The sequence below is a fragment of the Mangifera indica genome, chromosome 3 (genome assembly GCF_011075055.1).
Source record: "Mangifera indica cultivar Alphonso chromosome 3, CATAS_Mindica_2.1, whole genome shotgun sequence".
Taxonomy (NCBI): domain Eukaryota; kingdom Viridiplantae; phylum Streptophyta; class Magnoliopsida; order Sapindales; family Anacardiaceae; genus Mangifera; species Mangifera indica.
Window position 1 is genome coordinate 1,230,444 of NC_058139.1, and position 12,961 is coordinate 1,243,404.

The 12,961-nt window shown below is 31.9% G+C and overlaps 2 protein-coding genes across 3 annotated transcripts; one reads left to right on the plus strand and one right to left on the minus strand.

The window, feature by feature from the left end:
• Positions 1–3,367: 3,367 nt before the first annotated feature.
• Positions 3,368–6,316, plus strand: LOC123212409 (meiotic recombination protein SPO11-2). The gene is made up of 11 exons (XM_044631532.1): positions 3,368–3,492; positions 3,566–3,649; positions 3,878–4,007; positions 4,095–4,232; positions 4,305–4,393; positions 4,895–5,023; positions 5,118–5,212; positions 5,346–5,408; positions 5,489–5,565; positions 5,652–5,779; positions 5,973–6,316. The coding sequence occupies exons 1-11, from the start codon at positions 3,412–3,414 to the stop codon at positions 6,105–6,107; spliced, it is 1,149 nt and encodes a 382-aa protein (XP_044487467.1). The 5' UTR covers positions 3,368–3,411; the 3' UTR covers positions 6,108–6,316.
• Positions 6,317–6,606: 290 nt separating this feature from the next.
• On the minus strand, positions 6,607–10,740 carry LOC123212408 (G-patch domain-containing protein 1). 2 transcript variants are annotated; one of them, XM_044631530.1, is made up of 11 exons: positions 10,560–10,740; positions 10,396–10,480; positions 9,885–9,961; positions 9,763–9,787; positions 9,591–9,684; positions 9,409–9,475; positions 9,123–9,219; positions 8,204–8,385; positions 7,651–7,893; positions 7,464–7,580; positions 6,607–6,959 (listed from the first exon to the last, which is right to left on the minus strand). In XM_044631530.1, exons 1-11 carry the CDS (start codon positions 10,635–10,637, stop codon positions 6,894–6,896), a joined length of 1,131 nt encoding a protein of 376 aa, XP_044487465.1. In that variant the 5' UTR covers positions 10,638–10,740; the 3' UTR covers positions 6,607–6,893. The 2 variants fall into 2 exon arrangements, with proteins under 2 accessions (XP_044487465.1, XP_044487466.1); XM_044631531.1 differs by having other exon boundaries at positions 9,591–9,681; positions 10,560–10,739.
• Positions 10,741–12,961: the final 2,221 nt, after the last annotated feature.

Below are 12,961 nucleotides of genomic sequence, written 5' to 3' on the forward strand. Positions count from 1 at the left end.
ATTTTTAGTTTTTAAAATTTAGGAGAGAAAAAGAGATAAAATTTTAAAGGGTTAGGGTTTCATTAAATTTAACCTCTTATGGGTAGGTATTTGGGATTTTTAAAGTTAAATGGGGGATACTTGAAAAAATAGCAATCCTTGGGTGGGAAAAAGTCCTTTGGCCAAAAAAAGAACAACATATCCGAGCTACTCGCTTGCATGGATACAAAACTAAATTATTTTTTAATTAAATTTTAATTTTAATTTATTCACCTCAAATTAATTTTTTTAAATTCAAACTGAATTTAAGTTATCATTTATTTAAACTAGGTCTAAATTGTTTTAAGGTTTATTAATTGATAAAAACTTTATTATAAATTAAAAATAATACTATGTATTTAATTTTAAAGATTCAGATATTATTTATAATTAAATAATTTTAAATTAAAAATAAAATAATATATATTTTGAATATTTAATTAAATATTGAAAAAAAAAATAGAATTACTCAGTTTAAAATTAGAAAGTCACGACTCCATTAATTCTATTATTGATTTGGCTGCGAGTGAGTGTGGAATTGCCAGTCCCCTCTCCTCGAACCAATAAAAATACATAGGAGGTCTTCTTTTTCATGCTCTCCCGTCCATTTCTACCTTTTTGTCACCTCAAATTTATCGGCTCTTTTAAGCTTTATGAGAACACTTTTTTTCTCTAATTTTCATTATTTTCAAAGCAATAATTTTATCATTATTATTATTATTATTATTATAAAAAATAACTCAAAGAATAAACAAAACCGTGTAATGGCCGAAGATTTCAACGTCGGAAAATAATAAAAACAATAATCAAAGTCAAATCACTGCTAGCAACTTTCTCAGTGTGGGAGTAATATTCCTTCCAGGTTCTGTTTACAGGAGCATGCATGAGCTCCTTGGATTAGCATATTATCGCCTCCAACTTGTTTCAATAGGATAGATGCAAGGTATGAAACTCAAAGTGTAAATTCAATGAATTTGAGAGTTGCTGGCTCGTACTCGAATTGATCAAGATAGAAATCGCCGATTTGACCTCGATATGAGAAATAACTATAAAATCATTTAATTTCTATATTTATTCATTATCTTACGTATTTAAAGTTTGATGATAGAGTGTATATATAAAATTTAAAAGTTTAGGGGTCAAAAATTTGTCATATAAAATGTAACAGTACAGAACAATATTTATAAGTTTAAAGATAAATATAAAATTTTAAACTTTTAAAAATTTATTAATATTATACAACTTGTTTAAACTCACAAATTGATAGAATTGAATAAAAATCTATTCAAACTCAATTAGAATATATCCTCCAACCTTTTGAGCTCAACTTGGTTATTAGCTCAGCTTGATAACAGCCAAGCTGAGCTGCAGATAACTCACAAATGGCTTGGCTCCATCGCAGCCCCGCTTGGGATCGAGCAATAGAAGACCGAGTGAATTATAAATAATTCAACGAAAAGGAAAGAAACGTAACGTCGTGGAAAACTAGGGGTGGCGTATTCTGGACCACGTAGTGACGCAGCAATAGCATGCATGGTGATGTTATATGGATCCGGGATATTAATTAAAATCGGTAAAAATTTTTTTGCTTAAACTTTTTTAGGTAAACATAAAACGATTTTACTTTTATAAGTAAATTTATTTTTAATTTCAAAAATACCCTCTTCGACTTATTATATGATTTTCAGTAACTTACATATGTGTATCACAATGTATGGTTGTGTACATAATACGTGAGTATATACAAGGTGTGTAAGGTGAGTATAGAGTGTGTGCAGGGTGCGTAGAATGAGCACATGGTGTGTGGATATGTGTAGGGTGTATAGAGTGAGTACAAGGTGTATAGATGCGTGCAGGGTACGTATAGGGTGCATGAGTGCGTGCAGAGTGTGTGGGTGCGATGAGGGTATTATAATATTTAATATAATATATATAAATAATAATAATAATAATTTTTAAATATATATTATATTATTATATATATATATTATTTATTTATATTTTTTACGCACCCACGTATCCTATATGTACGTACATATGCACTCTACACGCACACACTCACGTATTTTGTACTCACTGTATGTATTCTATAAACACCTATACACGTTGTATACACTCATACATTGTGATACGCACACGTAAGTTACTGAAAAGCACATAATAAATCAAAAAAAGTATTTTTAGAATTAAAAGTAAATTTACTTATAAAAGTAACATTATTATATATTTATCTAAAAATATTTATACGGATAAAATTTTGTCGATCTTAATTAATATATATATATATATATATATATTTATTTATTTATTTATTTTTGTTGTTTATTCTCTCTGCTTGCTTGACAGCATTTACGTATGTAAGGAGTGTAGAGTTTAGGCAGCTATGGCGAGGTTTGAAAATCGAGTTATGGATCTCAAGTGAAGCTCATGTATTCGGTTTCGATGGCTGAATGAATCACGCGGTGAGAATAAATATTAAAATACAATATACCGACTTCCTTAGTCTTTTGTTTGATTTTCTTCGTTCAAAATTTCTACGATGGAGACTGATCTTCCATTATTATTATTATTTTATTGTATACTTCTTGTAATTTACAAAACAAAATGATATGTGTTAGTCCTGGGTTGCGGATTCGAGCTAATCTGAACTTTACTTAGATTTATTGTTTAGTTTAAATGAGTCAAGGACACATATGATTTGAGTTAATTAAAATAGAATTAATGATTAAATTTGAACAATTTATTATTGAGATAAAGTTTCAGTTTGATTGTTTAGCTTAAATTTGATTTGTTTGTTTATATGATAATACTGTTTATTTTATCGATAATATTTTTTACACCTCTAAACATTCCTTTAATAATATTTTGTACCCGTTTGATTGAATTCAAATTGAGTTTAAGATCAAATCTATCCTTAGAACGAGCGAAAACTAAAGCAATTTTAATTAATTAAGTTTGAGCTAAACATTGACACTAAAATTTATTTTGTTGATAATTTTTTTTAATAATTTTTTTTATTCTTTGGTATTATTATTTATCTTTTTTAATGTTTTTCTATATTTTATTCGGGATTATTGTTTCTGATTTGTATAAACCCAAACTTAATTAATCATTTTAAATTTAAACTGAACTGACCTTTACATTAAATTTAATTCGACCCGATCAAGAATTTTCGCATTTCATGTGCAAATATATGTCCAATCCAAGCCCCTACAATAGAGCCTAAAATTTTTACCCATAAGCCAGATACGACGTCGTGGATAAGATATTAAAAATGGGTGAGAAATTCGCTTAATATATATTCAAATTCTTTGATGCTCTGGCGCCAATCTCCCAGCAACAGTCACAGCCTGTCTGTATTTTCGCCAATTCAAAAAACAAAGATAACGAGAAATGGAAGATTTTAGCAGATCGTCCATGAAGTTTTTCACGGATCAACAACAATGCTGTGCTGATATCCTAACTTCTAGAGAGGTAACTTTCGTAATTTTCTCTTGTTCTTTTGTCTTTCTTTACGTTTGAATTGAATTGAAATGTTTTGGTACAGGTTCGAGCGAGAATCGAAGTTTCAGTACTAAATTTTCTCAAGATTTTGAGCTCGCCTGATCCTTCAATCTCTGATCTCCCTCTGGTATTGCCATATCTGAGCTTTGTTTGTCAATGCTTTCAATTTTAATTTTATGGCGATATGGATTGAATTAGTAAATGTTTGATTAAAGTTGAAAATTCAAATTCTGTTCTTATGTTAAAAGAACGAGTTAATATTTGCGCGTACTGGCATATTTTCTCGGCAACCAAACAGACAATTACATTACTGAAATTGCTTACTTTTTAGAATCTAAATTGGTGAAATGGACAGATCAATAGAAGATTGAGTAACAGCCGCGTAAGTCAGGGGATTTTTACCGATATTTCCTCGGTTTTCCTATCTCGTTCATTTTGTACGAGGTCCTTTATGAAAGCCAACGGGGCTAAAGCCTTCGTTAGAGGTAGACTAATGAGTTGAACATTAATAATTTACCTTATCTTCAACATTATTGAGTTCAGCTAAAGTCTAGTTTATTCTACTCATGAAGTTTGGAAGGTGATGGAGATGTGCTTTCACATTCTGGTTGAAGAAAAGCAAGTCACGCAGAGGGAACTCTTTTATAAGTTGCTTTGTGATTCACCAGAATATTTCACTTCTCAGTTGCAAGTCAATAGGACAATTCAAGGTGAATTTTGTCCTTTAATTCTTAGCACTATCGATGATTAATTGAACTGAATGAGATTCTTTTCTGGTACAGATGTTGTAGCATTGCTTCGGTGTAGTCGATACAGTCTTGGAATCATGGCATCTAGTAGAGGACTTGTTGCTGGCCGATTGTTGCTTCAGGCAAATTATCCTTTTCTCTGTTCTCTCGTTTAATGGCATTTTTACATTGTGTCTTATATACATGTTTTAATTTGATATATAAAAGAGTCGGTTTCTAAGAGCTTGTGATCTGAGATTGAATGCACAGCTTTTAAAGTATTTCAAAAGAGCGACATGTGAATAATTGAGCAGGTGGATAGATCATTTTAACGGTTCCTTCCCCTTCACACTGTGAGACAAACTGATCACATGTCCCCTTCTCAACAGCCAACAGCCTTTCCCGCATCAATAGATAGAGTTGATTTCTTATCCTGCCTTGAGATTGCTTTTCTTTTGAATGTCGTCCAGAATGAGGATCCACTCCAGCAGGAGGGGTTTAGGGTTATTAACTGGAAATTTTTGTTAAATCAGTAGATAAGATAATTAACTATATCCTGCTTCATCCACTTACATAATCTAGTTTTGTTTAATGATTCATCTCGATGAAGTGCACTGGATTATTCATGGTTTGAAACGTGCCAGGAACCAAACCATGAGGTTGTTGATTGTTCAGCTTGTGGATCTTCCGGTTATGCTATTTCTGGTGATCTGAACTTGTTAGAGAAGTTGGTTGTGAAGACAGATGCAAGGTACATCATTTTGGTGGAAAAGGTAATGTATCTGTCAAAGTTCTTGATTAACACCTCCTAGTGGTTCCGACTTTCTAATTATCAAACAACACCTCTTGTACATTTGGGTTGTGTAGCATGCAATATTCCATCGGCTGGCTGAGGATCGAGTATTCGATAAAATTCCAAGTATTCTTATCACAGCCAAAGGATACCCAGATATTGCCACTAGGTAACCCTGGAACATGTTATGCCGATTGTATGTCAACTCAACAATTTGATGAACCTTGCTGGTAAAAAGAGAATTCAGATCTTCAAATAACTCCTATATTATTCACTCATGCTGTTCTTTGGATTCCCTACAGGTTTATTCTTCACAAAATGACCCGAGCTTTCCCAGACCTACCAATTTTAGCACTGGTTGACTGGTATGGACAAGTTATATTCCTTGTACAGTGCAACTGATATGTTCACAGCGAACTCACGCACAAATGCTGTAATCTCTAAGGAACCCAGCTGGATTGGCTATACTATGCACCTTCAAGTTTGGAAGCATAGGGATGGGTTTGGAGGCATACAGATATGGTGCTTGCCTGCTTATAAGCTAACATCTATTATTTTTCACCTCGTCCAGGAGATTGGTGCTAAATTACTTTTTGCGCGCTATTTAGCTTGCAATGTCAAGTGGCTGGGACTACGTGGAGATGATCTACAGCTGATCCCTCAACAATCTTTTGTGCCACTGAAGCAACGGGACCTGCAAATTGCGAGAAGTTTGATGTCCTCGCAGATACTACAGGTAAAAGTTCATTATTAATATCATAAAAGTCAAATTTCCAGCCTCTCAATCAATTAATCTATCGTGTTTTCAAATTTCAACTCCTTGGATTCTTGGTCCTTGCTTTCCATTAAGGCAAAGGGAGCTCTAATGCTATCTCTGACCATTTCATTTTTTTAAAAATAAAAAACACACACTTAATGGTATTTGCCAGGACAATTACAAAGAAGAGTTGGCATCGATGGTTCAGAGTGGTCAGAGAGCAGAGATTGAAGCACTATACTTCCATGGATATGATTATTTGGAGAAGTACATAGCGAAGAAAATTGTACAAGCTAATTACATCTAACAAGTATACAGCGAGAGAAATTTTACATTACTTAACTCCACCGAACAAGAAAACGAAGCGCGAAAAGCAACGCAGACAATTGGATAAGAAGACCTGAAACAATGACAAAACGCAAAATGGCAGCTTTGTCTTAAGATCTCACTTTAGATCGCTTGAATACTTGAGAATTTTGGATTTACCCTCAGATGAGATTAAAGATCATTTTTGGATAATTCGAGACCTTGCTATAATTAAAAATGAATTTGACCAAACCAAGTTCAAACTTAGAACTGCGCAAACTCTCTCCATATAAGAAGTCAAGCTCAATAAATTTTGAACAACATTAACACGGCATCTCATTGGTAGTTACTGTACACCAGAGATTGAGTCCACGCAAGCCTCGTTACTTAAAACTTAAAACAGATCAACATCATGTTGACTCCAATTTATAGCAAAACGACATAGTTCTATATCGCTTACATAATATAATACTGATTCAAGAGAATGTCATTTAGAGTAATTTTCTCAGTAAAAGTTCACTGTCTATTAATCTTACGCTTAGGTGACAAAATCTTAGCCACCATTTTATATGATTCAAATCTAATACAACCATTGGCACTACTGAAATGTTTGATCAAAAAATAAAATGAGAAATAAATTTAAAAATACAAAATAGAAGTTACCGGCAAGTTACCATAACAAAACCAATAATTGCATAATAACATATAGAAGCACCGCTAATCCATCTCAGCAGCAATTTACAGACCGTTTACAGGATCTCCGAAGTCAGAAATCTATCAAAACTTTTTAGCCTCTCCTTGAAATGAGACTAACTCGCTTTCCCTCCACAGAGAACTTCGAACTACCATCTAACTGCAGCCAGAACCAAAATATGTCATAAACAACTTCATAATGTAACAAAAGACAAATAAAGTATTGACCTGAATATGAATTATTGGGAAAAATTCTTATGGCTCAATAAGGAAAATAAGAATCCACATTAGATATGAGGCAGAGGGATCAATCACACTTCTCTTTTTCTAAAGATTTTCATTATCTTTAAGTAGAACTGGTAAAAAAATCGTTCCTTCTATGTGGTTCAGAATGGCTTGGCTTCATAGCACTGTCCTGTACACTTAGCCAAACTAGCTCTAAGACAAGTAGGGCTCTCATTCCATTCCTACCTCCCCGCATTTTAATAAAAAGCGGGATAAATTGAATTCAGGCAGTCTATTTATTAAATATAAATATCAAAGGGATCCCTTAGTGACAGGAAAGAATGATTTAATCCCTAACTGGGAACAGAAAGTAAAAATATTCCATTCTCCAATGCCAGAAAGTTGTATATGTTGCTTCATAGTCACTAGACATTCATACCTTTTGTCTAATGTAAGCAAGAGCATCTCTCTTTGATGAGAAGCTGGATAAGAATGATGTGGAATGTTCATCAATAAGAACTTTAAGCTCTCTCAGCTTTAATGACTCTCCAGGTGCCTAAAACAAGAAATAAATTAGAGACAACTAATAATGTAAAGTGTAAAGCCTGCAATGGCCAGTTACACACCTGTTGAAGAAGCTTTTTACACAACTTTTTCAACTTCATTTTGGTTTCATCAATCTTTTCCATTTCTGATAAGTCATCACGTTTTCGTTTTGCTGTTGAACCAAAATCAGTGGATGGTTCCTCAGCAGACTCCTCATCATCACTATTGTCAAAGGATGTTTTTTTCCCCTGAAAGCGAACACCAGCTATTTTCTTTGGCCGGTCCTTAATGCCCAGTCCTTGCTTACCAGTGGTGGATTTGTCCTATAAATGCCATAAAATAGAGGTGCATCAATGACTTAGTTAGGATTAAAATTCTTTAAACATCAACTAACATAGTTTCTACTTTCTAGTTGACAAACAATGTCAAACCACAAGAGAATTAAGCATTATCAAGTATCATTTATTTGCCTCATTTTCAAAAACATTGATAGAAGAAAAACAATTATATAAAATTCAACACTCTATCTACCGTCCAAAAATAGCAAATAGCTAAATCTTCATTGCAAATGCACTGTCTTAAAGGAGCACATATTAAAAAATTGTAAGATGCGAAATTAGTAAGAAAAAGTACTTGAACAAGTTTGTAGAGATTCTCCTGGTCATCTTCACAAAATGAAGTCCTTTCATTACTCTTTTGAGCATCTCCCGTTTTAAGGGATTTCCTTCTAGTAGAGCTTGCCCCAAGAAAACCTCCAGATACAAACCCATACTTAAAGCCCCACCAGTCTGGTGATAATTCTTCAATTTTGTTTCCTGTTAGAATTAGCTAAGGTTATTCAAGAAAACATCAATTGATAAAGCCGATGCTCAGATGCTCCAAATAATGAACAAAATAATACAAGGTCTATCTCATCCTTTACGAATATCAAATTTTCAGTATAGAGTAATAATTTAATCAATCATTAAAAAAATAGCCAGATGATAATTTCCAAGGAATTAAAACAAAAGGCTTTCACACAAACATATTGAGTTAACAAATTTAATGGCACCTTCTTTAATATAGTGCATTTACAGTGGAAAAATGAAAAAGTACACAAGCCAAGACAAGATATAGCATTACTTGAATTACCAAGGAAAAACGATAGACCAGACACATCTGTAAACATTTAATGGCAAGAAACTCCTATTTCACTTTCCTTGAATAACCATATTAATACAGATATCCAACAGGCTTCTGAAGTTTCTAAACAATCTGATATAGTGTAAAATAATACTTACTATATAAAGCCTGTTGGATAACAATACTACTTACTATAGGAATATTGTTATTACTATATGAAGCCTGTTGGATTAAAGAAGCCTATTGTATAACATGCAAAATAACAATATTCCTAGAATAACAATACTACTTACTATAGGCTTCTGAGTATGTTACATGTTTCCAATCAGAATGGATATACCGACCATGCAACCTTCCTTAAAATCTGATATTTATATGTTTTAAAACACACATTAGAAGCTTTACTTATATCTATCAAAATGTAGATTACCTTCAGTACAAAAATCTTGATTATCAGATCCCTCTATAGATTCCAACACATCATCTGAAATGGGATCAATCTGTGGCTGCTCCTCAACCTTTTTGACCTATATTACAGCTTCCCAGAGTAAATAAGCAGTGACCAAAATCAACATTCAGCAACTAATTGTTTGTAAGTGATACAGTATTTACATATAGAAAACTTCCATGGCACACAGATTATATAATTGGGAACAGTACCCAGATAGAATGTGACAGCAGAAAACAGCAAAGGTAGTAAGTAGAGGAAAGCTTACAAGAATTCCTTCAAGATCCTTTGAAGAATATCCATGGACAAGCTTCCCTCGCTCTCTCTTCTTATATCTAAAAGAATAAACGAATAAAATTTCTGGTATATAAATACATGTGTGTGTGTGTGTATTTGCAACGGGCACTTAAAAATATATTACACTTTTGGTTGTAATACAATGGCACCAACCTTCCTCGTGCTCTTGTAGCCTTAACAACTTGATCCTCGGCATCATTAGGAACATTAGTCTCGGTTTCTACTTGAGCTTCCTCCTCCTCAACTGCTAGATAAAAAGAAAATAACATTATATTACATTATTTATAATACTAAGCAGAAAAGTATTTTTATTCATTATACATACCTTCAGTATTAGTTTGTGATGTTTGCTGCCAAACAAACAAACAAACAAACAAGAATAATGTCATAACTTGAACATACCATAGCTCACTACTGAAAGAAATCAATAAGAAGCATAAAACATACCACTTTCAATTTTTTAAGTATACTATCAAATTGAGCCGTATCAAATGCCCATGGATTTGGCTTGTCTAGGCCAACACCTATCAGAAAAAATAAAAATAATAATTACATCAAATATAATACTACTGAGTCCGTTTTAAGGATAATATAGTTCTAGGGTGCATTCGAGCCAAGCCAAGACTGAACAAAGGCCAGATCAAGCGTAGCTTGAATCTATAATGCTCAGGTTGAGCTTGAGCTAGTGTACAGTGTCTCCAGAAGGATAAATAGTGCCGACAGCAGGGTGAACAGCATTGCCAGAGGGGCAAACGAGCCAAATTCAGTTTTCAACAAGAGCCAGCTCAGCTCGAATCTACTCCTAAATTAGTTCTTCCACTCAATCACTGTTACTTAGAGTATCTACCATTCCAACTAACAATAAATTTCTCCTTATTCTCAACAGCCAAACAGAGCATAAATTTAAACCAACATAACAATGAAAATCTAAAACTTCGAAAATAAAAAATAAACAAACCAGCAGTGTCCTGTTTGTTTTTCACTCTAATATGTCCTTTGATCCCTTGCTTGTCTTTCCCCAGCCCCTCTCCTTCTTCCCATCCCTACACACAAACATCACGAGATCGAAACAAAATAAATTTTAAAAAAAGCTAAACAGACAGATGTTGTGAGAGAGAATACCATTTGTTTCATGAGACGGAACGCAGCAGATTGGCGAGCAATACCGACATAGCAGAGAGGGGCTTCTGGAGCGGCCATGCTTTGATCTTACTTTTTCGTGCTCGGCCGACAATCCAGAGCCGTTCTCTTGCGCTTGAAGTTGAGGAGTTGAGCAGAGTTCGAGAAAGAGAATTAGAAAAACCTAAGATGGAGAAAGGAATTATAAGATGTCTTCCAAGGGTTTTGCGTTTGTGGGGATGCATTTATTTGACGGTTGCGATTCTGTCGGCTACAACTGTGTCGTTCGTTAGAAAATAAATCTAGTAATCTGACGGTTGTTATTACTTCTTATCATGGGTTTTTCTTTTTGGAAGTGAAATACATCACCTAGCGCAAACAGTAGGCAAGTGTCAAGTGCCAAGTGCCAATCTTTTGGGGGCATTTAGTTTGGGTAATATTTTATTATCAAAATAAAAAATTATCTTAAAGATAGATTACTTAAAAAATTATTGGGTATAAGTAATTACTATGTTTGATAAAATTTGATAGGTATAAATAATTATTGTATTTGGTTAAAGGTGATAAAAAATTACTAGTAAATTATTTTACTTAAATGTCCTTGAATATAATTATTTTTAAATATTTTTGCCATATTAATTAAAAATAAATTAATTTTTGTCTCAAAAAATTAATAAATACTAATATAATTATAATAAAATCACGATTACATTGGTAATCTTTAAATACCTAAGGTGAATGTGGTAATCAGATTACCACCTATATTATTTATCACGTCAACATAGGTAATAGAAGATCATTGTAATATTTTATTACTGACAAATCAAACAAGGGAATAAAAGATAGATTACCAAGGTAATCTTTAAAACTCATAACCAAACGACCCCTTATAGTGGATTCAGGCGACGCTATAGGCCTGACTCACTTTGAGTTAAAACTTGGCCAAAGGACTTTTTGGAAGTGAAATACATCACCTAGGGTCTCCTCCTTCCGATAGTCGTCATTTTGATTGGATGCAACATCATCTTTGTCGACAAAGATGATTAATCTTTGTTCTCTGACAAAAATGATGTTGCACTGAATCAAAAGGATGACTGTAAAAAAAAAGACATATTAGAGAGAAAGATATTACCTGAAGATCATCGAAGAAACTCTTCATCATTGGGAAATTGAACTGAAAGTTTGAAAACCCTTGGGGGGGAAATTTGTTTTTAAAAACTTGAGTTGAAAAAAAAAATTATTAGTTTTTAAGGTTTAAAAAAAAAATCAAATTTTATTTTATTTTTAATATTAAATATAAAATAACGATTTTTCCTTTAAAACTAATAGACTTAACCATCTATGAGTGGATAAATGAGATTTTTAAAATTAATAGAGAAAACTTGAGAAAACATCATACTTTGGGTGGAAATAAGTCCTTTGGCCTTAAAACTTTTGTAAACTTGGTTTGAATTTTGGGGTTTAGCAACATCTTTGCAATAGAGTTATTCTTCTCTGATCATTTTTTGTTTTTGATAATTTCTGTTTTGATGGCTATCCTTCTTTTCCTTAACATCATTGAATATAATCTTGTGAGATTATCATTTCAAATTTAAACTAAATTTGACCTAATTTTTTTTCTGACTCTACACAATTCAAATTTAAAGACACTGTGGGTTGATGGCATTTAATATTAATATATGTTAACAAAATTTTAAAATCAAAATAGTTAAAAGATCGGCTTCAAACAAACATATCATTCAGTTTGAATTCAGACTCAGTTTAAAAAAATTTAATTGTACATTTAATATGAACTTATTCAAACTCCAATATTTAAATTGATTCGAACTTCATTCATTCATGAAACCCACCTAATTCGTAACTTAAAGTCTTAAACTTTCGTTTGACACTTACAAATAAGGGTACATTTGGTTAGAAGGTATTAAAAAGTATTCTGATAATTTATCTTTTATTACTTATATTATTTTTTTGATTTGTAAGTAATAAAAAATTTTAATAATGTTTTATTACCAATGGTGATATGACAAGTAATATAAGAAATAATCTAATTACCACCTCTACCTTATGTATTAAAAGATTAATAAGTTAATCTTAATTTTATTATAACTATATATTTATTTATTAATTTTTTTACGATAAAAATTATCTTATTTTTAATTAATATAATAAATAACATAAAAAAATATTTTAAAATAATTATACATAAATATATTTTAAATAAAATAATATACTAGATCTTTTATTATCTCTTAATTAATACAATAATTATTTTTATATATCTAATTATTAATTTTTATCAAATATAATAATAATAATTTATATTTAATAATTTTCAAAGTAATATATTTTTAAGATCCTCTTCTAATTTTAGGAATAAAAAAATCTATCTTTAAGAGTTTCTTCTA

What these genes read in the sequence shown, in the direction of transcription:
- LOC123212408 (XM_044631530.1), bottom strand. Translation starts at nt 10,637, where the DNA reads ATGGCCGCTCCAGAAGCCCCTCTCTGCTATGTCGGTATTGCTCGCCAA. An exon ending in AAACAAACAGGACACTGCTG is followed by an intron (nt 9,962 to 10,395) that starts GTTTGTTTATTT and finishes TTTTTCTGATAG; the next exon opens with GTGTTGGCCTAGACAAGCCA. An exon ending in ATCTCTACAAACTTGTTCAA is followed by an intron (nt 7,894 to 8,203) that starts GTACTTTTTCTT and finishes TGGCATTTATAG; the next exon opens with GACAAATCCACCACTGGTAA.
- LOC123212409 (XM_044631532.1), top strand. Translation starts at nt 3,412, where the DNA reads ATGGAAGATTTTAGCAGATCGTCCATGAAGTTTTTCACGGATCAACAA. An exon ending in ATATCCTAACTTCTAGAGAG is followed by an intron (nt 3,493 to 3,565) that starts GTAACTTTCGTA and finishes GTTTTGGTACAG; the next exon opens with GTTCGAGCGAGAATCGAAGT. An exon ending in TTTGGAGGCATACAGATATG is followed by an intron (nt 5,566 to 5,651) that starts GTGCTTGCCTGC and finishes CGCGCTATTTAG; the next exon opens with CTTGCAATGTCAAGTGGCTG.